The sequence below is a fragment of the Giraffa tippelskirchi genome, chromosome 8, assembly GCF_054371585.1.
Source record: "Giraffa tippelskirchi isolate mGirTip1 chromosome 8, T2T-mGirTip1v1.2.pri, whole genome shotgun sequence".
Taxonomy (NCBI): domain Eukaryota; kingdom Metazoa; phylum Chordata; class Mammalia; order Artiodactyla; family Giraffidae; genus Giraffa; species Giraffa tippelskirchi.
This window is the reverse complement of record NC_137282.1, coordinates 105,679,403-105,706,045: the sequence shown is the minus strand read 5'-3', so window position 1 is coordinate 105,706,045 and position 26,643 is coordinate 105,679,403. Positions and strand designations below refer to the sequence as shown.

Here is a 26,643-nt window from a genome sequence, read left to right as displayed (position 1 = left end):
CCGAAAGAGTCTCTCTCTCTCTCTGAACATTGTAGCAGAATGAGAAAAGCACAGCAATCCTATTTAATAAGTACAGCTTTAGATCATCGCATGGTTTAGTGGTACCAACATCGTTCACGTTACATGAAAAGGTATGCCTTACAAATTGATGCAATCCCTTTCTCTCGCACACACATATACATACACACGTATTTTTCTGTATGTATTTATGCACATATATACAAATAGCATATGTCAGTGTATTCCAGGACACCTTCTGAAATTTAAGAAATATCATGAGAGAGGTCAAAAGGAAAAATTACTAAGTTTTCCAAAGTATCACATATCTGCACTAACACTGCAAAAAGTTACTGGTACAACCAAATAGAATGAACCATTTCTCTGTGTTCTTTAAACACTGGAGCACAGAGATTATGAATCTCCAACCTGATAGCCAAGCATCCTGTTTATTTGACTGCACTGCGGCCTCCTGTGTGTTCACATGTATGTTCAAGGCAAGTTCTGAAGAAAAACAAAAAATCTGTACTTACACAACTCAGAGGGTGTGCCCCTCTAGAACCACAATCATGCCACCTGCCTGTGCTGGACACAAATGCAGAGAGAGGAGGCACACCTCCTCTAAAATCATTTTCTTTCACGCACTGGCAGCAACAAACTCTCAACTGCCTTTCACTTGTGGCTTGAGCTTCACCTTGATTTTAAAAATCTTTTTTCTTTTCACCTACTCTAATAGGTATATGTTACAAAATGAAAAGGCCAGTCCTGGACTAGAAATACACGTCAGCAAGTCAATTTAAAAAATAAAATGCAAAGTTATGCAGACTTATCTCTTTAAGCAGACAATTTGAAACAGGCAAACTTGAGCTATCTTAGCACTGGATATGTCCATTGCATAAAGGTTAAATATTTAACAGAGCAGAGGGAGCATCTGAAAGGCTCTACACAGAGAAGCAGAAGCTCCCACAATGGAGTGAATGAAATGGACAAGTGATCAGATCAAAGAAAGTGAGCAAGTATCTCTTCCAGCTTCCCTGCTCTCCCCACCACTCACAACTCGAGGTCCCGATTCTCCACATTTCAGAAAGAGAATTACGAAAAACCACATTTATCAAGATGAGCCAGGAAATCCGCAAGGAGGAGGGAACACCTGAGCCAGGGCGCCCCTGGCAGAGTATAAACTTTCAAACTGTTACCCAATCAACAACACCCCAGTTGCTAAGGGGGGCCCAGGCCATCCGGCAGCCTCTGAAGCCGAAGTATTCATTCCCTCTCCAAGGCAAAAAGGAACCCCCGCGTTTTTACCTTTGCGTTCGCCGAAGCCTGTTCCCACTCCTCAAATGAGGCAAAGTAAAGTTTGAGAGCACAGTCCAAAAATTGGGGTCAGACATATCCATTTCTTTCTCGCTTCAATTCACTGCGGGTTCGAGGCCATAAGACCAAAACGGAGAGGAGAGAAAAAGGAGAGGGGAAAAAAAAAAAAAAAAAACCAAGACAAAAAGATCCCAATTATCTACTCACTCCCTCCAGAGGAAACGTGCTGCGAACTGTGATCTCAAGAACAACTTGGTGCGTGTGAGAAGTACCCGTCCTAGCCTTTAATTAACACACAGCCATTTCTCCAAGGTTCAGGAAACTTATTTCCTCTTGGGTTTTGCCCTCTCCTGGTCAGCCTCGGCCAGCTATAAACAGTAATTACACGAGTTTGGCCGTGCGTTCGACTCAAAAAGCTGTCTGTGTGTGATTCAGTCCAAGGTACTTTGTCATCTGTTTGGCAGATACCATTTGCAGCTCCTGCGGGGGGGTGGGAACGGGGAGGGGTGACGACTATTTTAAGTCTTTGGTTCCGGGAGGGCTGGTTGCTTATCAGCAAAACCATTCAACATCCGAACATGCCCAGTGCTGAGTTTCCTCTCGGTATCTACATACAAGGAAAGGAATGTAAATGGAAAAAGCTCCTCTTCTTCGCCCCTCCTCAAAAAAAAAAAAAAAAAAAAGGGAAACTTAGAAGCACTTTGAGAAAGCTGGCCTGTCGGCGGACTGCAGCCGGACACCTTTGTGCAGCCTCCGCGGGAAGGGGCCGGGCGGCGGGGACCGGTCCCCGGCGCAGACACTCCCCTGAGGAGCGGGGCCTCATGGGAAAGGCGGCAGGCGAGACCGGTGCGTGCGACCCCCCGCATCTCCGGCTGCCCCCGCGTCCCCAGCCCCGAGCCCCTCGTGGGTCCGCCCCTCTACATAAATAAACCCAGCGCAATCCGGAACCGGGTGGAGAATGCCGCGCACACCTGGGGACAGGTCCATGATTCACCGCAGACTGGATCGGCAGGAAAACGCTCCGAGGAAGTCAGTAATGACTCTTTGCCAAGAGACGCTGTTGGTTGCGTAGAAAAAGCACGCCAAGGGGATGCCACACTCACCTAAAACCTCAGTAAACTGAATTTACGAGTTTACATCCATCTGATGAATTGCCGCAGTGCGCGTATGGGCTAGGGACTGGTCAACCACTACCTGTGAAGATACTGCCTGGCATTTAGTAAACCAATGTTAGAATCATTTTCCTGCCAGGAGTGTTAAAGAGTTCGAAAGGAAGGAATGAAGGGGAGGTTGGATCAGTGTTGTTATTCATTTCCAAGAAAGCCACAGTATTCAAATTACTCCCCAAACCCACCAATGGTTATGATTTTCTTATACAAAGAAAACATTAGAATTTAAATTAGCTGCCTCAAATCTGGTGTAATATGGCAAGAAATACCAATTTTTTTTAATGTCTAAGCAAAAATAACATTTAAAAAGATGGTTAATTTACTTCATCCAGTAAATATTGAAACAAACTTGCTTACAGAAATATATGTTGTTCTTCAGTCCAGTCGCTAAGTCGTGTCCAACTCTTAGAAAGGTGAAGAAAAAGGCGATGGGGGTGGTCAGCTGACAAGGGAGCCAGGTAAACAAAACAGGAGTCTGGTTTAGGATGTACTGTTTATCTAATTCTGGTTACCCACAGATATGTTATCACCCCAAGAACTCTAAGAATTTCTGATAATTCTCATTCAGGGCTTTCTTATGCATTATCTCCTCAAACTCTTAGGGCCTCCTCAGATTCTTGAAATCTATACAAGTAGACAAAGACAACAACATTTTCTCAATTTTATGTGGCAAAATACACTGCATCAGATACTTGGTCCAATATTTTTTGCCCCATACTAAGTCATATCTCCTTTTTAAAAAAATGGTTTTAAATATTCAAAAAAGTATCTTTTAAAGGCTTACACAGAGATGGTACCATACTCCAGAGCAGTTTCCCAACCTCAGCACTACTGATATTTTAGGCTATTTTGTGTGTGTGTGTGTGTGTATGGGGGGGCTGTCTTGTGCATTGGAGGACATTTAGCAGCCTCCTTGATTGCTACCCACTAGATAGCAGCTGTGATGTTCAATGATATCTGCAGACATTGCCATAAGTTCCTTGGGGGACAAAATGGCTCCTGGTTGAGAACCACCACTCTAGATAAAAGCTTTCTCTAATAAAGTAGTATAGAATATTGGTTAAGAACAAAATTCCTGGGTTTGAATTCTGGATCCAACACTTACTATGACCCTAAGCAAGTCAGTTAATGTCTGCCCACTTTCCCTATGTGTATGGGGTCCATGATAGGACCAACCTCTGAGAGGTTCACACACATAAATGAGATGACATATATAAAGCCTTCATGCAGTGTCTAGAACACGGTGCACATAAATGTTGGCAATATGCAGAAGCTAAAAGAATACCATGCTGGAGAGATGCAAGGCTGGAGCAGAGGGCATACCACAGCATACTCTCTGCTTTCATGGTGCTCTGAACATGCTTCTGTGGGGGTGCTGGTCACACTGTATTACAACTGACTGTTTACTGCTGTCTTTCCTATTAGTCTGTGAGCTTCCTCAAGGCTAAAGTCATGTTTTATTGATCTCTATTTCTACAGTCTGACAGTTCCTGATTTATATAAGCATTCAAGACATGCTTTTTGAATGGGGATACTTCAGATGTTCAGGTATCTATTCTTTCTCTTAAGATGCCCTGAAATTTATCAGTTTTAGCAGGTCTATTGATTTACTCAAACAATCTTGAATTTTAAAGAGGCCCATGAGGATATTTTTAAATTCTAAAGACTTTCTCTTATTGACTCATTTTTATCTATATTCTGTAACTGGAAACAGTAGTTAGGGTAACATTCTTCGGGTCTTAACATGGCTCTAAGAAATGTCACAATCAAATCCAGGGTGAACTCTCTTTGAATCCTACCTCCCCCCATCCCCAAAGATAAGCCCCCCAAATGTTTTGTGCTCACTTTTTAGGTATCCTTTAGGATAATTATATATCAGAGGCTGCCCAGGGAAGACAATGAAGCTGGTGAAAAGGGCCTTGAAACTGTGCTATATAAATTATGGGGTTGAAGGACCCTGATGAATATGGAAAAGACTTAAGAAACTAGCAACAGCTGTCCTTGAATACTGAAATAATTACCATTTGGAAGGATCTTCAAGTGCAAAGATGAAAAAGGCTGAAACAACAAGGACTTGCTATGTGGGTGTCAGAGGAGAGGTAAACGGAAGGAGATGCAGTGGGTAAGATTCAAATTCTGAATGACTTAATGCTGGGGCAACTCTGTACCACCAACTCTCATACCCTCCACGGTCCTTCCAGAAAAGTCTACGCATGTGGGCAACACCACAAAGATGACAGCAATAAGTTGGATAAATCAGTGTTTCTTCCCTTGACTGACTGACACACATTCTGGTCTGTGGGCAGCAGATGCCATAACTCTCTCCACCTTGTACATTTTGGGGACTCCACCATGCAGATTCTCAAAGGAATAGGTGAAGACCTGAATATTTTTAATGTTTACTTTAAATGTTTAACGTATACTTTAATGTTTCTTGCACTTCAAAGTCTTTGAGAATTGGGGTTGTATCCAAGATGGAAAATAAAAATTGGTAAAGTGTGTGAAGAGCCAGAAATGAACTAGTTAATACAGTGAAAGTGGCTAATATATTCCCACACTCCTGTGAGAGTAGGAGTAGGTGTGCCACTGAAGTGTAGCTTGTCTCCTAACCTGTTTGACTTGATCTGGGAACCTGTGATTCAGAAGGTAATGCAGTCAGTAAATATAAGAATTAAAACTGTCAGAACTACTGACATTTTTATTCAGACAAAATAATTACATGTGTAGAAACTAAAGTATATTTTAGTTGCAAAGGCACTCAAACTCTGGCTACAGAACTAAGAAGAAACTGAGATTATTGGAAATTGTAACGACTACAGCTGGTCTATGGTCCCCATACAAATATTCAGTAAGATTTTCTACTTATTGCACAATAACTAAGCCTATACAGCAGTGGACAAGCTTTGTGATTCAGAATACTCATTCATTTAATCAGGTTGATATTATCAGTCATTGTTTTTATGAGAAAGGTGAATGAAACTGAAAAATAAGCTTGTCACGCTCCTGAAATGCTAGTTTAAGATGAAGTAAGTATTTAAAGAAGGGTCAAATTCTTCACTATTCACCTTCTCCTGATATAAAAAATTCCAGATCCTTTTCACAGACTTAATTCTTCTGTCTAAACCCCACCCTCTGACCCATGTTCATTCGGTAGGGTTTCCACCACTTTACACAGAACAGCATTAAGGATAATATCCCTGGGCTTGAACTTAGACCCTACAGGAGATTGAGTTTTCTAGTGTAGGTGTGAGGCTAGGAAGCTGTTAGCTCCCTGCGCTGTCACCCTTGCCACAAGGCCATGTCCAGTGAAAAGACACTAAGGCAAGTGGAGTTCCTAATGAGTTTCCAAATGTATTCTGATCTTGGCCTGGTCTGGGAATTCTGCTATACATTAACTTTGATCTCTGTCCAACGTTATCATCAGAGTACCCAGAAGTGACTGCATCCCCAAGGCTGTACTTTGGTCGTCTTCTAAATGCTGTCTTGAAGAGTTTGAGTCTAGGAGTATGAAGAGCAAATTGCCCATCCTGAATGAGCCATCCTTGTAATCACTGTACCTCTTAAGAAAAAAAATTAAAAACTGGGCCAGAAATGTGAAGAAAGTTGAATCAATGGGAAAGAGTTGTAAGAAAGCTCTTCTAGAACTACTAAGCAAAGGTTTTTGCTTCCATTGCTAAAATATGAAGGAAGATGAAAGGATCAATGAAAATTAACTTGTAAGGATAGATCTGAATGCTGCAAAGTCACAAGATGAATAATAATCAGGGTTACATAGTGCCAGAAATATTAAAAAAACATGTTTAAACAATATCACAAGATAAGAGAGATTCAGATTTCTAAAAGGAATAGATAAAACAATAGATAAACCAAATAAAACTGATTTCTCTTTCCAGATCAGTTAAGTAGAGAACTACATAATCCCCAAGGGCAGGTCAAAGGACAAGGTCCAGGAGGGGAAAGACAGAAAGACAGGCAGACTGGGAAGAGAATATGATATTTTCCTCAGGTATTCCCTGGATTACAGAAGAATTAAAGGCTCAAAAAATGTGGCAAATAACCAATAACTTCACAAAATCAAAGAGGAGAGAATAGACATGGGAAATGTACTTTTCTCCCAAATTAGTGACTCCTTGATTTGTGTGAAAGATAAGGAGATTAGAACATGCAGGACCAAAATCACTGATTCTAAGCATGTTACTCTAGCACTCTACCTACCCTATCATCAACTCTCAAGCCAGGGAAGGTTCTGGGAGAAGCCCCATAGCTTAATGTCCCACTGGGAGAGGAGTTAGGCTGCTAGAAAATGTGTAATCTTTACAGAGCTGGAGGGGCTCATCCTGTAGGAGGGAGACTACTGGGAGAAAACCAGAAAAGAGTGTGTCTCCCCACTCACAATCACTGGCCTCTAACAGAGCTAAGCAATCCAATTATGGAACCTAGGGTGGTGCTTAGAGACCAAGGGTATCATCTGACAAACAGGAAGGCTAACTCCTTGACTGCTTTATGACCAAACTTCCTTGCCACTTACTCCAGACAACCCTCCTGTAAGATTCCTTACCCCTACTGGGTTAGGTTTCCCTCTACTGGGCTCTGCTCCTGAGAGCTTGTGCTGAAAGAGTGTTTCCCCACTATATCAGTATCTGCACATTTGCAGATGAGTTCCCCTTACAGTAAGAACTCCATGAGGGCAGAGGCTGTATTAATATCTTTTAATCCTCGATACAACCATTAGAATGAATGTTAAGGGAGAAAGGGGAGAAGGATTTTCTCAGGGTAAGAAAGATACTTGATAGCAAAGTTAGATCTAGAATCCTGATATTTTGAAGACTGACCCCATCTATGTTTTAAAAAGCTTTTTTGGTCTACTATTCTTTGGATTTCATGAGCCCATACTATTATCCATATATGCTGTACCTGTTAAGGAGGTCTACTGTCTCAGATTTCAAAATCTCAGAAAAGAGACCATGCATATGTAGTTGTGAGTTTCTCTGGTAGCTCAGATGGTAAAAGTTTGCCTGCAATGCAGGAAACCTGGGTCTGATCCCTGGGTCCAGAAGATCCTCTGGAGAAGTGAATGGCTACCCACTCCAGTATTCTTGCCTGGAGAATTCCATGGACAGAGAAGCCTGGCTGGCTACAGTCCATGGGGTCACAAAGAGCTGGACACGACTAAGTGACTAACATGTATGTAGTTGTATATATGTAGACACATGTAAATATGTGTGTAACTAGCTTGTATGAAATGCAAAATGCTTTCTGAGTAACAGTGAACCACAGATACTAATCATTGCATTAGAATCTCAATCTGGAGTTAACTTCAAGGACACAGTGTTTCTTGATCCAGAAGCTTGGTCTAAGGTACCTCATTTCTCATCCAGCTCCTAAGCATGAATTACAGTGCAATTATAAGAAGTGTCAATTAAGTGGGTCACTTAATTATATTTAGCCCTTTAGTAGCTGACACTAAGACCTTTCTGTAATATAAGATTAAGGTTAATTTATCAGGTCTTCTTTTCTTGAACATTTTTCCAGGTCAGACATCTAAAGTTATGGAAAATTATCCCATTAAAATCAGAGATAAGAATTTCCCATTCAAGTACCATATAGGGAGCATATACAGACAGAGGTAGAAACCATGAACTTCTGCAGCAATCAGAATTTTGTTCCATTGTTAAAGTTGACTGAAATTATTCCACAAATGAGAGGATAGTATGTCAGTGAAGATACAGAATTTCAAAGAAATATTAATTCATCAGAGAATAAATATAGTGTTGAGCATAAAAAGTGGTAACCTCTTCACTTTTCATAAATCATAGAAATGCAATTAAAACATCAATCAGATACTTTTTACCTGTTTAACAGGAAAAGACTAAAAAAAGATAATAATAGTGAATGCTGGTGAGAGCACAAGGAGATAAGTATGCTTTACCAACTTTCTGGAAAGTAATCTGGAGAATGAAAACACACACACTACACATATGCACGTGGGTTTATGTATGTGCACATATACAGATACATATAAGTGTATATATGTGCATATAGACACATAAATGATATACACATATATATTTGAACTAATTCCACATCTAGAAATTATACAAATATAATTGAATAAACACACAAAAATCTATGCATATGAAAATTAATCTTAGAATCCCTCATAACAGTGTAACATTGGAAAAAACCAAAGGTACAAGACAAGGGCAACTGTTAATAAATATTGAAACAGTCATAAAATGAAATACTATAAGCCAATAAAGACCATTGTGGTAGAAAGAGTAATGCCTTCCAAAGATAGAAGGTTCTAATTCCTTGATCTGTGAATATGTTACCTTAATAGAAATTTTACAGATGTGATTAAATTAAGGATATTGCAACAAGGAGGTTATCCTATATTATCCAGGTGGGCCCTGGATGTAATCACAAATGTCTTATGAAAGAGAGGCAGAAGATGTGATTCCAGAAGAATGTAATATGACACTGAAGCTAGATGCTGTGCTGATAGTTTTGAAGACAGAGGGAGGAGCAAGGTAAACAGGAGTTCAGTTCTAGTAACTGGAAAAGGCAAGGAAACAAACTGACCTCCATGTTTCCAGAGGGGCCTCAGCCCTGCTAACACCTTGATTTCAGCCTAGTGAAAGGGATTGTAGACTTACGGCCTACAGAATTCTAAGAGAATAAATATATGTTGTCCTAAGTCACTTTGTTGGAATGTGTCACAATGGCCATAGGAAGCTAAAACAATGCTTTTTAAAAATATGTAACAAATGGGAAATGCTCTTGAAATAGGTCTGTTTTAAAAAAGGAAAAAACAAGAGTTCTATGAGCTAAGTTATTTACAACATAGTAAATATGAATGTACATGAATAAAAGAGATGGAAATAAAGCATTTTTAGTGGACACTTATGAGTATGGGATTATGGTTGATTTTATTCCTCTTTATACTTTTTAGTAAAAAGTGTATATTGTTTTTATAATTGCCATTTTTAATAGGAACTGAAAGTTCACATTACTGAGAATTTACAAATATTTTGAGGTTTTACAAATTTAAGAAACACACACTTTCACTCTGAAATTTCATAAAATTTGATTGCTATTTTTGACAAACAAATTAATGCATTATGTAAAAGCTCTACAAGCCTTATAAATAAATACTAAAATTGCTCTTAAAAAAGAAGTCTATTCTCACGAATTTTATAAATAAAAGTGAAAAATATCTCGTTTCCAGATATAAATCCTTACCTGTCTATGGCAACTGGGCAAATGGGTATTTGCAAAGCTGACTGGGTTATAAATCCAAACAGAGCTTTGTTTTGGGTTGAATATATATGTTATTACTTGCAGATTCGTCAGGCTGTGCATTTTATGTGAACAATTTTGAATTCCAGACCTTCTTCACTCCACTGGGCTGTAGATAAAAGCTTTCTTCTTTCATGGCTTAGAAAAATCATATACTCTTGAAAGCAAGCTCAGTTTTAATATTAGCCAAATATGTGTGCCATAAAAAATGATGTTCATAATTTTGAAGAATTATATTAGCTGTAATTTGGGATCACCTCTCACCAACGCATACAAACATTATTTTTAATGAGGCTTAGATAATTCAGATTTTACTGTCTTTACTTAGCTAGAGTCTAAAGACTGAAAGGCTATGACCAGGTTTCTGATGCCAACCATGAAATATTCTTTGAACCAATGTATTGTCATACATGTCATAGAAGACAACCATATTAATGTTCATAGGGATCAACAAACTTTCAAAAATAAGTTATTCCGGTTAATGAGAGCTACAACAAAAACCCATCATGTCATCCATTATAGTAATAGATGAGAGATGGATGAACATCTATCAACATAAAACAAGAATTATCTCTATCAGCGACTCTTAGAACACAGACTTCTAAAGAATGTTAATATTATCAAGGTTAAAGAAAAATAAGGCCAGATGACATGAACATGGCAGAAATAGAAAATTAAAGAGAAAAGAGCAAGTCCCACTTAAAATGGCAGAAAAATACACTAGTTTGGAAAATTAGAAAATGGGGAAAAAGTATGTATACATATAACTGATTCACAGTGTTGCACGGCAGAAACACAACATTGTAAAGCAAATATGCATATGTGTGTGCTCAGTCACTTCAGTCATGTCTGACTCTTTGCTACCCCATGGACTGTAGCCTGCCAGGCTCCTCTGTCCATGGGAATCTCCAGGCAAGAATACTAGAGTGAGTTACCATGCCCATCTCCAGGGAATCTTCCTGACTCAGGGATTGAACCGGTGTTTCCTGCCTCTCCTGCATTGCAGGTGGATTATTTACCCACTGAGCCACCTGGGAACCTGTAAAGCAATTATACTCCAACCAAAAAACTAACTAATTAAAAAAAAAAGAAAATGGGAGAAAAATAAATTGGGGAAGTTTTACTGTATATAAAATGATAAAGAATAATGGGTGTTCCTGTTTTCTCCCTACTGTCCACACCCCGGTCGTGCCCTCCATTTCTTCCTGCTTGGATTAATGCCCTTCTCTCCCTGCTCCCACTCCAAATTATTCTTCCAAAGCTGCCCAGCTCCAATGGATGCACACAATCATTTCACTCCCTGTGCAACAAGGTTCAGTGGCTCCCTACTCATATAGCAACATTTCTACAAGTCTGGTTCCTGTGCTACCTACCATCCTTGAATTACCTAGAGAGCATGTCAGAAATTCACATTCATGGAGGCATCTTCAAACCCACTGACTCAGGATCTCAGAGCATGAAGCCCAGGAATGTGCATCCTATCAAAGTGCCCAGGGGATTCTCATATACACTGAAGTTTTAGAGGTTTTTCCTAAGAAAATCTAAACCTCTTTACATGGAAGACTTTATGGTGCAGTTCCTTGTCATCTCTTCTGCCTCATCCTTTGATGTGTGCCTCTTCGTGGTTTATGCTCCAATGAGACTAAAATATGTACCTGTCAGAAATATTGAATTACTTTAAGCTCCCCAGACACAGTAGCTGGGCCATACCTCATTGCCTTGGCACATCCTGTTCCCTGTTTCTAGAATTTCCACCTCCTCTGCCTGGAAAACTTGTGCTCATCTTTCAAGTATGAGCTATAAGGTCACCTCTCCAGCACAGCCTGTCTAACTTTCTCCAGCAGGCCTAAGTGTTTTTCCTCCTGAATCGCCAATGAACTTTATGCATATACATGCCTCTTTTACAGCATTCATTCTACTGTGCACCATTGTCTGTATATAGGTCCAACTCTCCACTAGGCTTTCAGCTCTCCAAGTACAAGGTCAGTTTCTATTCATCTTTATATAACTAAAAGTACACAGTAGATATTCAGCAGAATGCGTGAATACATATATATTATTTTCTAAAGTTAGCCTTAAAAAAAACTAAACTGATTATTTTTCTTTTTCCCTAATAGAAAGAGCTCATGGGCTTCTACCCACAAGCCCTAGGGGGATGCTTGTAAAACCATCTTGGCTTTTGTCAACAGGTTGGATGCTTTTTTCTTTTAATTCACTGCCATTATTGACAGCCTTCATGATGATTAATGAAAAGAACAATAGAAAATTTAAATCTCTGACTTTAAGGAAGATTTTAATAACTCATTAAGAAATGAATCAAGAAACACTAGTAGCTTTTTCAGGTCAGTTCAGTTGCTCAGTCGTGTCTGACTCTTTGCGACCCCATGGACTGCAGCACGCCAGGCCTCCCTGTCCATCACCAACTCCCAGAGTTTACTCACACTCATGTCCATTGAGTCGGTGATGCCATCCAGCCATCTCATCCTCTGTCACCCTCTTCTCCTCCCACCTTTGATCTTTTCCAGCATCAGGGTCTTTTCCAGTGAGTCAGTTCTTCGCATCAGGTGGCCAAAGTATTGGAGTTTCAGCTTCAGCATCAGTCCTTCCAATGAATATTCAGGACTGATCTCCTTTAGAATGGACTGGTTGGATCTCCTTGCAGTCCAAGGGACTCTCAAGAGTCTTCTCCATACCACAGTTCAAAAGCATCAATTCTTCGGTGCTCAGCTTTCTTTATAGTCCAACTCTCACATCCATACGTGACTACTGCAAAAACCATAGCTTTGACTAGACGGACCTTTGTTGGCAAAGTAATGTCTCTGCTTTTTAATATGCTGTCTAGGTTGGTCATAGCTTTTCTTCCAAGGAGTAAGCGTCTTTTAATTTCATGGCTGTAGTCACCATCTGTAGTGATTTTGGAGCCCAAAAAAATAAAGTCTGTCCAACAAGTAAAAAGTAGCTTTTTACTTCACAACAAATATGCCTGAAGTAAAGAGTTACTTTGTCTTTGTTGAAAAAAACAGTGATTAAAAACTGGAACTTGGGCAGGGTAACCTTTACCTGAGGCTGGAAACTCAGTCTTACTGGGGACATGATCAGCATAAACAACCCACCGCTGTGATCAGAGAAGAGCTGAGAGTGCCACGGCAGTAGTGCTGAAGATGGGCAGCCTGCTGATGACCACCACACAGCCCGAGACTCCCCGCTCAGCTATGTCCACTTCCACAGCAAACCTCCATCCTGTTTAGGAGGGGCTGGAAGGGTGAATGGACACATATGTGCAACATGTGACCATGAGCCTCCTCTGTCCATCTCCCGTCCTTGCACCTCTCTTGCTCTTTGGCAAATGGCCATCCCTACATCTCAGTCTTGCTCTTCTTCCACAGTCAACCAATCCCTTCTGAGGGTTTAGCTAAGAAGTAATGTTTCAGTTGATGTTTTAGTGTTGAAGATGTGACTATTTAGTTGGGTTTACATTTAGTTGGGCTTACAAATGTAAGTGATTTATAACATTTTAGGTGTATAGCAAAGTGAACCAGTTATACAGACATATGTATGTATATTCTTTTTCAGGTTTTTTTCCATTACAGGTTATTACAAGATATTCAGTATAGTTCCCTGAGCTATACAGTAGGTCCTTGCTGTTTATCTAGTTTATATATCATAGTATATATCTGTTAATCCCAAATTCTTAATTTATCCCTACCCCTGCCCTTTCCCCTGGGGTAATCATAAGTTTTTTCCCTATGTCTATGGGTCTATTTCTGTTTTTCATTTGTACCATTTTTTTAGATTTAACATATAAGTGATAGCATATGATATTTGTCTTTCTCTGACTTACCTCACTTGGTATGATAATCTCTAGGTCCATTCATATTCCTACAAATGGCATTATTTCATTGTTTTTAATGGCTAATATTCCATTGTGTGTATATACATATATGTGTATGTATATATACATATATATGTGTCTGTGTGTATACATATGTATATATATAAATATGTATCTCACATATTCTTTATCCATTCATCTGCTGATGAACATTTAAGTTGCTTCCATGTCTTTGGCTATTGTACACAGTGCTTCTATGGACACTGGGGTGCATATATCTTTTCAAATTAGAGTCTTAATTTTTTCTGTATGTATGCCCAGGAGTGGCACTGCTGGACTATATAGAAAGTCTATCTTTAGTTTTTTAAGGAACCTCTATATGTTTTTCCATAGCGGCTATACCAATTTACAGTCCTATCAACAGTGTAGCAGGGCTCCCTTTTCTCCATAGAGCTGTGTTTACATTTTAAAGAGGATTGAAATTTTTAGAGTAAGGAGCAAGGAGTAGGTGTGGAGCAGAGTCCACCCCTGACGGCAAGGGTCTGAGTTCAGTGGATGATGCTACCAGTCAGAGCCCAGAGACAAGGATCCTCAAGAGCGGCAGCCATCATCCCATCTCCCCACTGCTTTTCATTGGAGAAAACCAGACATGAGGATGCAAAACCTTGCCCTGAAAGGCTAGCGATCCCTGATGCAGATTCTGCTCTCTCTTAGTTCCCACACAAGCATCAGGGGTAGAAGACTTGAGTGTAATAATTATGCCACTGCCAAACGTGATCATTATAGATTATAGAAAAGCATGGTTATCATTATAGATTATAGAAAAGCATGGTTACACGTAACTTGAAAAAGACAAGAGAAAAAGTTTAACTATGATTATAATCATATAAAATCATATATGTATATAGGAAAAAGATTTATAGGCATCATAGAAAACTGAACATAGTTCATCCTAAGCAACTTATCTTAGTTTTTTATTTCTGCTGTTGTGGTTTTAATATATATGAAAGCACAGTGTAAATTTTAACGTTATTTCCTGGTCTTCAGTAACTTGCTCCATGATTGTATCAATCTGCCTTGTTGCCAACTCATCTTCCCCAAAGCAACACCAACCACCTTTAAATAACACTGCCAGATACAAAACACATAGAAAAACCAGGAGCACTTGGGCAGTCTCTGATGGGGGCTCAGGGAGGGAAAACTTTCTGTTGTTCACAGACACTAAATGAGGCTAAAGCTGAACTAAAACTAAACATCTAAAACTAACATCTAAAACTGAACATCTGAACATCTTCAGTGGCATCTGACATTATCAAAATCCTTCCTCTCCTCTTCGAAATAATCTTTTCCTCCTATTTATCCTTTATTAGCATCTAGCACCACAGCTTTAAAAACATCACTGCAGAATTCACGGCTCTCAAATATCCATCCATTGACTCGGTCCCAGAAATGAGATCAGATAACAGCTAGCCCTCCGTAACCACGGGCTTCCCATCCGTTTATACAGAGGGCCCACTGTCCTATGTCATTTAATACAAGGAACATGAGCGTCTACAGATTGTGGTACCCACAGAGGATCCTGAACCCAATGCCCTGTAGATACCAAGGAATGACCATATGTAACTCAGTGAGTGACCAGGTATCTGTAGAGTATATCAAACATGAAGTATTGTCTGTCACTTTCAGCTTTTCTGGGAAGCAAAGCCTGCTGCATGTAATTTTCATAAATGGAGAGCTCTGGCCCAGTCCCACAAATCACAAAGGGCTTTTGTGTTTTGAAAATACAAGTCAAGGAACGGAAGTTCTGGATGGATCACATAGCCACCCAACAGGTGATCCATGGGTTGAGCCCACTGGTTAACATAAGTATCCAAACAAGGACAGTTTTGGAAAGGAAGAAGGAAAGAAGACTTTGTGAGGTCTCATAAGCGAGTGCCATACCATAGACTGTTGAATTCTTCAGTGTGTTCCTTCCAAAGGAAGCAAATGAAAGGACAAGTGAGAAACAATGAACAGATCTGAGTATGCAAACCAGACGGCCAGATTTTATGAATGCATACTAAGTACCACAAGAATGTGTCGGGCTTGCAGTCTGTAACATCCCTTCTCCCGAGCCACTGGCTACCTCAGAGGAGATTAGGGTATAACTGCTTTTTTGAGTGAAGTAGGAATTTAAGGTCCTATACTTTAGAGTCATTGTGCCTCAAGAAGCTTTCACTGCAACAATTCTGAATCTTGTTTATTTTTACTTTTCATTCAAAGACTCTGCATTTCTGAAGGGAATAACTAAAATCATAACATGCTATTTTCCTACAAATAGCCCAGTAAATAAAACAATGACACCTTCTTTCCCAGTGAAATCACATCTAATCTACCTGTCAGATTCCTGGAACTTCTAGAATAGATTCATATCTTGAAGTTTCCCAGAGTAGTTAAGTAACTTAAAAAAAAAAAAACTCATAGAAAAATATGACCAAATAAATTTACCATCACCTGGGAGATGAAGGAATATAGCACAGTTCTGGTCATCTGGTTCTTTAAAGTTGAGGATGAAAACTGAATTCATAAATATAATACTCTTCTAGTTAAAGTTTATTATAATCTCAAAACAAAACTAATAGTGTTTCCAAGGTGATATAAAGCTTTATTTTTCTTTCTTTGATTAAACAGAATAAGCAAAACATGAGGAACAGAAACTCACTAATGATCCATAAATTTCACCTTATGAAATTATTTTAATTTCTTGCCACAGTGGACCTCCCCAAATGGCACCCCACTGCAGTACTCTTGCCTGGAGAATCCCATGCACAGAGAAGCCTGGCAGGCTACAGTCCATGGGGTCACAAGAGTCGGACGTGACTTAGTGATTAAACCACCACCACAGGGTGGTCAGCAGCTGGCAAACTTACGAAATTATTTTAACTTCTTGCCACAGTGGACCTTCCATAGCGTGGTCAGCAACTGGCAAACTAAGTCTGAACTTCACCTCTTCTGCTTCTCCCTGTTAAACCTGTGTAGGCTTTTGCCAGAGAACAGAGAAACGCCCTAAGGTAGAGATCTAGAAAAAAGCAGTGAAAGCAAAATTCTCAGCTACTTTGTCTGTGTGTGTGTGTGTGTGAGAGAGAGAGAGAGGGAGGGAGGGAGTCGGTGTGACTATTCTGGCACTGACTACAGATAAAAAAAATTAATGAAAAGGAGACATGGAATATAATAATCATTTCAAACAGATTTAAGGAAATGGTATAAAAGTTATGTCATGTTTTAAGCAAAAAATATTGATCATATTTTACTTATTCGAGAAAAACACTTCTTTCTTTCTTGGTTGAAAAAACTTCTACTTAGGGTGAATGTGCGTGTAATTGCAGACTCTTGGGAACTTCCTTAAAAAGTTTATTTGAAACTGTATTTTTTCCTTAAAGAAGCTGGTTTCAATATGTCAGTGGGGGAAAACAAGTAACACTTCACCACATAGAACAGCATTTTCACAGGGATATACTTGTGTGCCAATGAGTTTTAACCAAACCCACACACCTGCATTGCTATCATGTACCCATTCCAAAATATCAAAGACTCTGCCCAGTTTGCTTGAATAATTCTGGGCTGGTGAGACCCTCAAGTGACCAATGACTGGGCACAATCCCTTTGAAGACAAACAGTTTCCCCAGACATCTATACTGTTACTGCTTTTGAAGCCTAGATGAGCTGGCTGCCTAAAGCAAAAATAAGTAGACTTAACCAGATTGTGTACAAATAAGGGCGGAGAGAGAGACATGCTTAAAAGGTGCTTCTGAGAATCTAAGAAGAGGTCAAATTCAGGGCCATTTAAAAAACATCAAGGTCCTAAGAACTCTCACCCTTGGAAGCTCCATCTGACATACTATCAAACATATTAAAATACACCCAAATCATGAATCGAATCTTTATTTTCTCCCCTGTGAGATATTTCACATTTTTGCTTTATACGCTAAACAGTCATCACACACTTGAGAATTCATGAAGTGCGAAGATCTAAAATAGAAATTGCTTTTAAAAATTATACTTTTATGAATGTTAAATTTAACAATTAATAAAGTAGATATGCTATGTTGGCAAGTATTCCTCTAATAAAGCTGTAAGCACAAGTTGACTTCAGATGTTAAAATGTGAAAAAAATCTATGTTTTCATGGATAAAATATGGTATAAATTTTTATTCTTCAGTTTTCTTTTTGTGCCCTTTGAACCAAAACACTTTCCCCTTTGCAACAAACTTGGCCTAATTCTACAAATGTCTGTTTGTGCTCAGGAAACTGGGTATGTATGGAGAGGTGATCTCCCATAAAGGTGGAGAATGCAGATTCTTGAGCCACTGTCTGGGTTTCTAATTACAGCATCGATACTTACTAGCTCTGTGATGTTGGGTAAGTGCCTTGGTTTTCTATTCTATAATGAGAATAAGAGTACTTACCTTCCAGGATTATTGCCAGGATTATGTCAGTATTTTTTGAGCGTTGAGAACAGTGCCTGATATTCTAGAAGTATTAGTCATGTTACTGTTATTTCAAACCTAATGCATGAAACGGTTCTGAAAGAATCACTCACTTTCCCCCAACAAAGCTGCTCGTCTACGGGAACTGTGTTGAAGGAAGCGGATGGACCACAAACTTCAGGCAGATATATCCATATGCCAAGTCTTAGACCAATGTCTTTACCTTCCTTTTCCTTCCCAGAGATTCTTCTCTGGGCTAGGAACAGGGGTGATCCCAATGAAAAGGATAATTCTTTCCAGGTTAAAGTTCAAGACACAGGCACAGGATCAGAGAAGTTAAACACCTTGTCTCTCCAGAATAAATACTAGAGTCAGCTCCCTCTAGCGGCTGAGATGTTCAATTACAACTCCCTCCAGCCAGGTGTAATTCTAGGTCTGTTGTCAAGAAAATAATTGAGAAGATGGTAAAACTTAAGTGAGGAGCTTCCCTGGTGGCTCAGGGCGTAAAGAATCCACCTGCAATGCAGGAAACCCAGGTTCTATCCCTGGGTCAGGGAGATCCCCTGGAGAAGGGAATGGCAATGAACTCCAGTATTCTTGCCTGGAAAGTCCCATGGACAGAGGAGCCTGGCGAGTGACTAAACAAGCATGCACACAAACTTAACTGAAAAGTCCATTCTAAGCCATTAAAGAGCAAGGTGCAAAATAATAAACCAAGCTTTTTTCACACAGAACTATTGAACATTTGTACAATGTCATAACTATTAACCTTAGCATCATGAAGAGAGCAACTTCAATTAAATGTAACCCATTGTAAGTATTTAACACCTACTTCAGGGTTCTCTAAGTATAGTCAGTGTAATCCACATGATAAATAGCTTTTTCTTCCCTAAGTTTTTTTTAATGGATGGGGCTCATTAGTTTACATAATCATCCCTAAAACTAGGACAGTGCTCCCACTGTTGCTCTGTAGTAAAATATTAATCCTACCAAACCAAATATTTGACATGATCTGTTGGGCTTGGAGTGTTTTCCTTAAACCATTAACTTCTCAGGGGTATGAGGAGGCAGGCAAAAAAAGAAAAATACCACATCTTTCACTACAGTTGTGTTACATAAGGAATATATAGCAAAAGGAACCAGATTTTCTTTAAAAGTACTGAAATTCTTTTTTAGCAATTTATGTCCTAAACCATATCAGCCACTCAAACCAGCTCTTCTGAAAGGTTCTGATTTTAAAAACACATTGCACATGGTTCATCAGCATATGCTATGTGCTATATACTGATGAAGGAAGGTTATAGCAAATAAAATGTAAAAGTGTGACTACTTTTTCATTTATAAATTCACTTAAGAAGGCTAAAAATTGTCAACCCGCCAGACAAAGATCTTTCTAAAACAAAGTTCTCCTGTTTTTTTTCATATAAACGTTATGCAGTCGATTTATTTTTGTTTCCTTCCACCTCCAAAAAGTATATTTTTTCTTTCATGCTATTAAATACACCAACATCAAGGAATATTTTTTAGTATGTAAAGTACCATGAAGAATCTAGTAAATCTATGTAATTTCATACTCACTTAAGATAATGAGAAGTGTGTAAGAATACATACATGTGCATGCATATCTGTGTGAAGCAAAATACTGTGTTGGAGAAGGAAGTTACGATTTTTAGAAATTTTTATTTGCTATGTTGGCAATTCATCTAAGTAGCAATATTCTCTCAGCATTTGGACGCACAGGGCTAGAAATGAGCTGTGGAAAAGAAAAACTGATGTGCACATTTATGTATTCTCCTTCTTTCTATAATAAAGATCAATTATCTCTCTGTTTAAAAACCAGTGATCCAGAATTTTTAGGACATTGAAAATATCATACTCTGTATGACACCATAATGATAGATACATGTCATTATACATTTGTTCAAATCCATAAACTGTACAATACCAAGAGTCAATTGTAATGTAAACTGTGCACTACAGGTGATAATGATGCATCCATAGAGGTTCATCTGTGCTAATAAATTCACCACTTTGGTGAGGGCAGTGATGTAATTCCTAAAAGATGATGCTGTGAAAGTGCTGCACTCAACATGCCAGCAAATTTGGAAAACTCAGCAGCGGCCACAGGACTGGAAAAGGTCAGTGTTCAATCCAATCCCAAAGAATGTTCAAACTATCATACACTCGCACTCATTTCACATGTTAGTAAGGTTATATTCAAAATCCTTCAAGCTAGGCTTCAGTAGTGTGTGAACCAAGAACTTCCAGATGTACAAGTTGGGTTTAGAAAAGGCAGAGGAACTAGAGATCAAATTGCCAACATTCGTGGGATCATAGAGAAAGACAGGGAATTCCAGAAAAACATCTACTTCTACTTCTATACTGAAGCCTTTGACTGTGTGGATTACAACAAACTGTTTAAAATTCTTAAAGAGATAGAAATACCAGACTGTCTTACCTGTCTCCAGAGAAACCTGTATGCAGGTCAAGAAGCAACAGTTAGAACAGGACATGGAAGAACTGACTGGTTCAAAATTGGGAAAGGAGTATGTCAGTGCTATATATTGTCACCCTGTTTACTTAACTTTTATACAGAGTTCAGTTCAGTTCAGTTGCTCAGTCGTGTCTGACTCTTTGCAACCCCATGGACTTCAGCAAGCCAGGCTTCCCTGTCCATCACTGCTCAAACTCATGTCAATCAAGCCAGTGATGCCATCCAATCATCTCATCCTCTGTCATCCCCTTCTCCTCCTGCCTGCAATCTTTCCCAGCATCAGGGTCTTTTCCAATGAGTCAGTTCTTCACATCAGGTGGCCAAAGTACTAGAATTTCAGCTGCAGCATCAGTCCTTTCAATGGATATTCAGGACTGATTTCCTTTAGGATGGACTGGTTGGACCTCCTTGCAGTCCAAGGGACTCTCAAGAGTCTTCTCCAACACCATAGTTCAAAAGCATCAATTCTTCGGCGCTCAGCTTTCTTTAGAGTCCAACTCTCACATCCATACATGACCACTGGAAAAACCATAGCCTTGACTAGATGGACCTTTGTTGGCAAAGTAATGTCTCTGCTTTTTAATATGCTGTCTAGGTTGGTCATAGCTTTTCTTCCAAGGAGAAAGCATCTCTTAATTTCACAGCTGCAGTCACCATCTGCAGTGATTTTGGAGTCCCCCAAAATAAATTCTCTCACTGTTTCCCCACCTATTTGTCATGAAGTGATGGGACTGAATGCCATGATCTTATTTTTCTAAATGCTGAGTTTTAAGCCAACTTTTTCAATCTCCTCTTTCAGTTTCATCAAGAGGCTCTTTAGGTCTTCTTCACTTTCTGCCACAAGGGTGGTGTCACCAGTGTATCTGAGGTTGTCGATATTTCTCCCAGCAATCTTGATTCCAGCTTGTGCTTCATCCAACCCAACATTTCGCATGATGTGCTCTGCATATAAGTTAAATAAGCAGAGTGACAATATACAGCCTTCACATATTCCTTTCCTGATTTGGAACCAGTCCATTGTTCCGTGTCCAGTTCTAACTGTTGCTCCTTGACCTGCAAACAGATTTCTCAAGAGGCAGGTCAGGTGGTCTGGTATCCCCATTTTTTTAAGAATTTTCCACATGGATGTGAGAGTTGGACCATAAAGAAGGCTGACTACTAAAGAATTGATGCTTTTGAACTGTGGTGTTGGAGAAGACTCCTGAGAATCCCTTGGACAGCAAGGAGTTCAAACCAGTCAATCCTAAAAGAAATCAACCCTGAATATTCACTGGAAGGACTGATGCTGAAGCACCAATACTTTGGCCACCTGATGGCATGAGCCAACTTATTGGGAAAGACCCTGATGCTTTAGAAAGATTAAAGGCAACAGGAGAAGGGGGCAGCAGAGGATGAGATGGTTAGATAGCATCACTGACTCAATGAGCATGAATCTAAGCAAACTGTGGGAGATAGGGAAGGACAGAGAAGCCTGGTGTGCTGCAGTCCATGGGGTCGCAAAGAGTCAGACACCACTTAGCAACTGAACAACAACAACAATTCATGTATAGGGCAAGGGGCATATGGTATATGGGAAATGTCTGTACATTCTTAATTTTGCTGTGAACCTAAAACTGTTCTGTTTAAAAAATAAAAAAGTCAAAAATTAAAAAAAAAATATTGGCCTCTATTTTAGGCCAAAGGACTAAAATAAACCACCCCCCCTCCCCCAAAACAACCCTATAATCCCTACAGCCCACAAAAACAAAGCCCAGCTTGGTCCAGGCTCTCTCTCCAGGCTCAGTACTTAACACATCTCTGTCTTCCCTTCTGTTTTATTCCCTGCACTGTGCTCACCAGGAACCATGCTCCCTGTGTTGGAACCACAACACAGGCTCTCATCCCACTCTGTCTGCCCCTTCTGTGCCCTCTGCCCACGTGGGCCCCCCCTGCCAACTCCTCTTCTCTTCCTGATTGATATCTTTTCATCCTTCTATAGCCAAAGAGCACCTCCTCTGGGAGCTTCCTGCTGAAATCAAGTCAGACAGAATTAATCCTCTCTCCCCTTGTCTGTTATTATTTGACAGTCAACCGTTTTCATGTTGGTCTTCCCTGAGGGAAGGTCATGGGTCACTCATCTTGGTAGCCCAGCCTCTGTTGTGGGGTCATTACTGGCAATCAATACATGTTTGCAGGATGAATGACAGGTTCTACAATGTATGTCTACACGTCGGTGGCTTCAAATCTCTTTGAGCAGTAGGAGGTACACAAGCAAAAAGTGAGGCTCACTCTCCCCTTCTTGCTGTACTACTTACTGGAGTTTTCATTACCATGTTGATACAGTGCTGAGTTTTTTCCTAACTGGATTGCTTCTGCTCCCCTCCCCATCTGCCATACCCTTATTCTATCTACCCAAATCTTATCCTGCCTCCAAGACTGGCCTCCTACCTCACTCACCCTGATGGCCTTTCTCAGTTACACAGACATGCCCAGGCAGGCTACAGGCTGAAGGAAAAGAAATAGTTTATGTTGTAAAATCACTCCAGGCCCTACTGCTGGCCCTAAAGAAGCCTGACTTGGTAACAGAGAAGGAAAAGGTCTCAAAACAGTGCTCAGGATCTTGCCTTGACCAAGAGCCTGATCTCCCCAAGAGGAGACTCTAGTGCCCCTTGTCAACTACAAATTGGCTCTTGCCAAGAGCATTGCCAACAACTGAACAACAAGGGCATTTGCCGTCTGCCTCTGCAGAGATTGAACCCTGTGCGATTGCAGCTGTTCACCTTCAACACCCGCCCTGAGGGAGCTCAGCGTGAAGTGAGGCACTCTGTGCTCTGGGAAATCTGGTGGGACAGGTCTTTAGGAACAGATTTTATGATTTCAATCCTTGCATCTCCTCACATCTAGAAAAGCACTAAATCCCTTCATGGTGACATCAGATCCTCCTGACTAGCAAAAAACCTTTTTTGTAAAATGAGTGCTTAATAGTATTGAAGTCCACCTTCACCAAAACCTTATATACTGACCTTCCTCCCACTGCCTCTTTGGAGCAGTCTCTCCGAGCTATCTGAGGTGCTGCCTCCCAGGCTGCAGTCCTCATTTTGGCCCAAAGAAAACTTCACTGGCGACTCTCAAGTTGTGCATCTTTTTTTAGCCGACGCCCTCAAGCTGCTGGAATGACAAAGGCCTTTGCCATTTGTCAAGCGTTTCTTCTGGCCCCTGTCTTCCACTTCCCATCCATGCGCCCTCACCCCAGACCCCTTAATCCCCTGGTCTCTGCCCAGATCAGTGTGGGCTCACCAGCGTCACTCTGAACAGGGGACCGACCACTCTGCTCCTTCAAACTGCTTCGTGTTGCTGCTGTGAAACTGCTCACCTGGTTTTCCTCCTAATCCCGGGGCACAGCCCCTGCAGCTCCTCTGCTTGATCTCAGGATCTGCGGCCTCACAGGGTCTGTCCTGGAGTCCTTTCTTGCTGTCTGACCTCATCACCCCCGATGGCCTTACATAACGCCCCCTGGCCTAGAAGTCCCCAACCGGCTTCTCCAGACTGAACCGAACCTTTCTTTGGAATTCAGACCCCGCCTGGGTATCACACAGACTTCTCAAATTTCACATAAAACCAGACTCTTGTTTTGCCATAAGCTGCTCCTCCTCAAGCCTTCCTTACCTTAGTAACCAGAACCACCTTCTACTTTCTTACTCTGGCCAACAGTCCAGAAGCGGCCCTTGACTTTCCCTTGACCTGCCTCTTTCAACTCAGCTGCCAGCAAGTCCTACACACCCTCCTGAAGAACACAGCTTGACTTCAATCACTTTTCTCCAAGCTCACCACTCTCCCTCTGGGCCAGCCACCATCATCTCCCCCCACAACCTCCCCCTTACCTTCCCCCATACCCTCTCCCCCTCCCACCCTCTCCCCCTCACCCAGGTGGCTCTTCCTTAGGTTGCCCTTGCCCTAGCTGGAGGAGGTTCTCTCTACTTGGAATTCTGGTCATTCTAGTCCAGCTAGCATGCCACGCCCTCAGAGAAAAAGAAGCCATCGGATCACCCTATTTAACTTCTTGGCAAATCACTTGCTGTTCTCCGATGGTTTCTTGGCTTGCATGTGTATGCTGAGTGTTCTTCCCTGCCCCCCACCCTGTCCCCATGTGCATGCCTGCTCAGTTGCTTAGTCGTGTCCGATTCTATGTGATTCCACAGACTGCAGCCTGCTAGAAAACAAAACAAAACAAAACAAAACAAAACAATCCCATGGAATTTTCCAGGCAAGAATACTGGAGTGGGTTGCCAGTTCCTACTCCAGGGGATCTTCCTGACCCAGAGATCAAAACTGAGTCTCTCGCGTCTCCTGCACTGGCAGGCGGATTCTTTACCACTGCGCCACCTGGGAACCCTGTCCCCATTGTTGGCTCTGTGAGAGCAGAAACCTTCTCCACCCTGTTCCGTGATGTGTTCTCAGAGCTAGAACACAGCCCCCGCCAGTAACTGATGCCCAAACTGCACGAGTGCTGTATGAATGAAGGTCAGTCCGTCCCAGCACTCATGTCTCCCATGTCACCTCTCAATACTTTTGGCCAAAAGACTTTGGGATGCATAGTCCAAGATGTCTCTGTCTTCTCTCCATTTACGCTTAATGATAATCTATACTCTATGTTCCATAATCTGATGCCATGAGTTAATTTTTGTACTTCTCCAGAATTTCTATCTTTAATAAGATTTTGCAGAAGGTATGCCACTGGAATAGACCATCTGTCAATAAGTTGCCAGCCCTCCCCTCATCAGCTTCATAGCTATTATTTGCTAATCATCTTCTTTGTGCCTGGTACTTAACCATCCCCATCACTGAAACATAAGCATTGACTTCTCCATTATACAGATGAAGAAACTGGGCTCAGAAATACTATTATAAGTAGAACAGAGTCCTTTAAGGCAAGTGACAAAGCTGCATGAGCCTTGAAAATGGTAGGTTAAAACATCTCAGAGGGAGGTCTAGATATATTAAACAATGTGTGTGTGTTAGTCACCTAGTTCTGTCGCTCTTTGAGACCCCATGGACTGTAGCCCACCAGGCTCCTCTGTCCTTGGGAGTTTCCAGGCAAGAATACAGGAGTGGGTTGCCATTTCTTCCTCCAGGGGGTTCTTCCTGATCCAGGGATCAAACCCAGGTCTCTTGCATTGCAGGCAGATTCCTTACCATCTGAGCCACCGTATTAAACAAAATAACTATCTATTCACCTTTAAATCAGCATCCCAAATCCCAGCTTCTGTCATAATCATGAGAATGATCAGACCCAGAGTCACACATTCAGATTTCTGGAACAAAGCTAAGCGGGGGCCATCTGTGATTATGAAAAAGCAGCAGCACAAAAAACAAGGAACATAACTCACATCTCCAGAACTAAACCCATACATTGGCTTCACTTGGGGCCTCATCCACCAACGCTTTGGTTTGTGACGGCCCTGGGGATCTTTCACATCTCCTAATGAAGAAGTTGCACAGAGCTGTCGAGAACACAGGAAGAAGGGCTCACTGGCAGCAAAAGGTTAGAACTTTAAACTGTGTCTCTACCACTCCTCTGAAATGCAGTCGGCTACATGGCCACAGCAATGCACACCACTGAACTCCCTAGATAAAATTGCTAGATCAGGGCCATAACTCATTGACGAATGGGGGAGCATTCCTTGATACATATTCTAGTGTACTGCAGATTGACTGTAAAACTAAATCTAACTAGACAGTGAACCCTGTGTCGTTGGGGAAATTAATCACCAGCAAAAGGGCACTGCAGGGCAATAGTGGTTGTAGGCTGGCAACCTCCTTCCAGCAAATTGCACATAGTGCAATTTGACTACTACAGAGAACTGTAGTCAAACTGTAGTCAAATCAGTTCCTATGGAAGGGGAAGCATGAACTGACATTGTGCTATCTGGCGCCAAAAGATGAGCTACGGAGAACAAAGGGCCATCAAAGCCAGATGCCATTACTAAAGCCAAGACAGCCCAGGGTATCGGTTCAAGCCGCAATATGACATTCTCAAGGGGAGCACGAGTTTTGTTCCTAATGTCAGCCCTTTTAGTGATTTTTATTGATGTC

At 40.9% G+C, this 26,643-nt stretch overlaps 1 protein-coding gene across 10 annotated transcripts in view; it reads right to left on the bottom strand.

The window, feature by feature from the left end:
- Positions 1-26,643, bottom strand: part of MAST4 (microtubule associated serine/threonine kinase family member 4) — a 603,242-nt gene that overhangs the window by 179,641 nt on the left and 396,958 nt on the right. For 5 of the 10 annotated variants that reach the window (XM_081518398.1, XM_081518406.1, XM_081518399.1 and 2 more), the window contains exon 1: positions 1,303-1,735. The exons of 4 other annotated variants lie outside the window; for them this stretch is intronic. In XM_081518398.1, coding sequence (XP_081374524.1) covers positions 1,303-1,394 — 92 coding nt within the window. In that variant the 5' untranslated portion in view covers positions 1,395-1,735. Of the gene's footprint in view, positions 1-1,302; positions 1,736-26,643 lie in introns of those variants that run through there. One more of the 10 variants, XM_081518400.1, reaches the window with a different exon arrangement.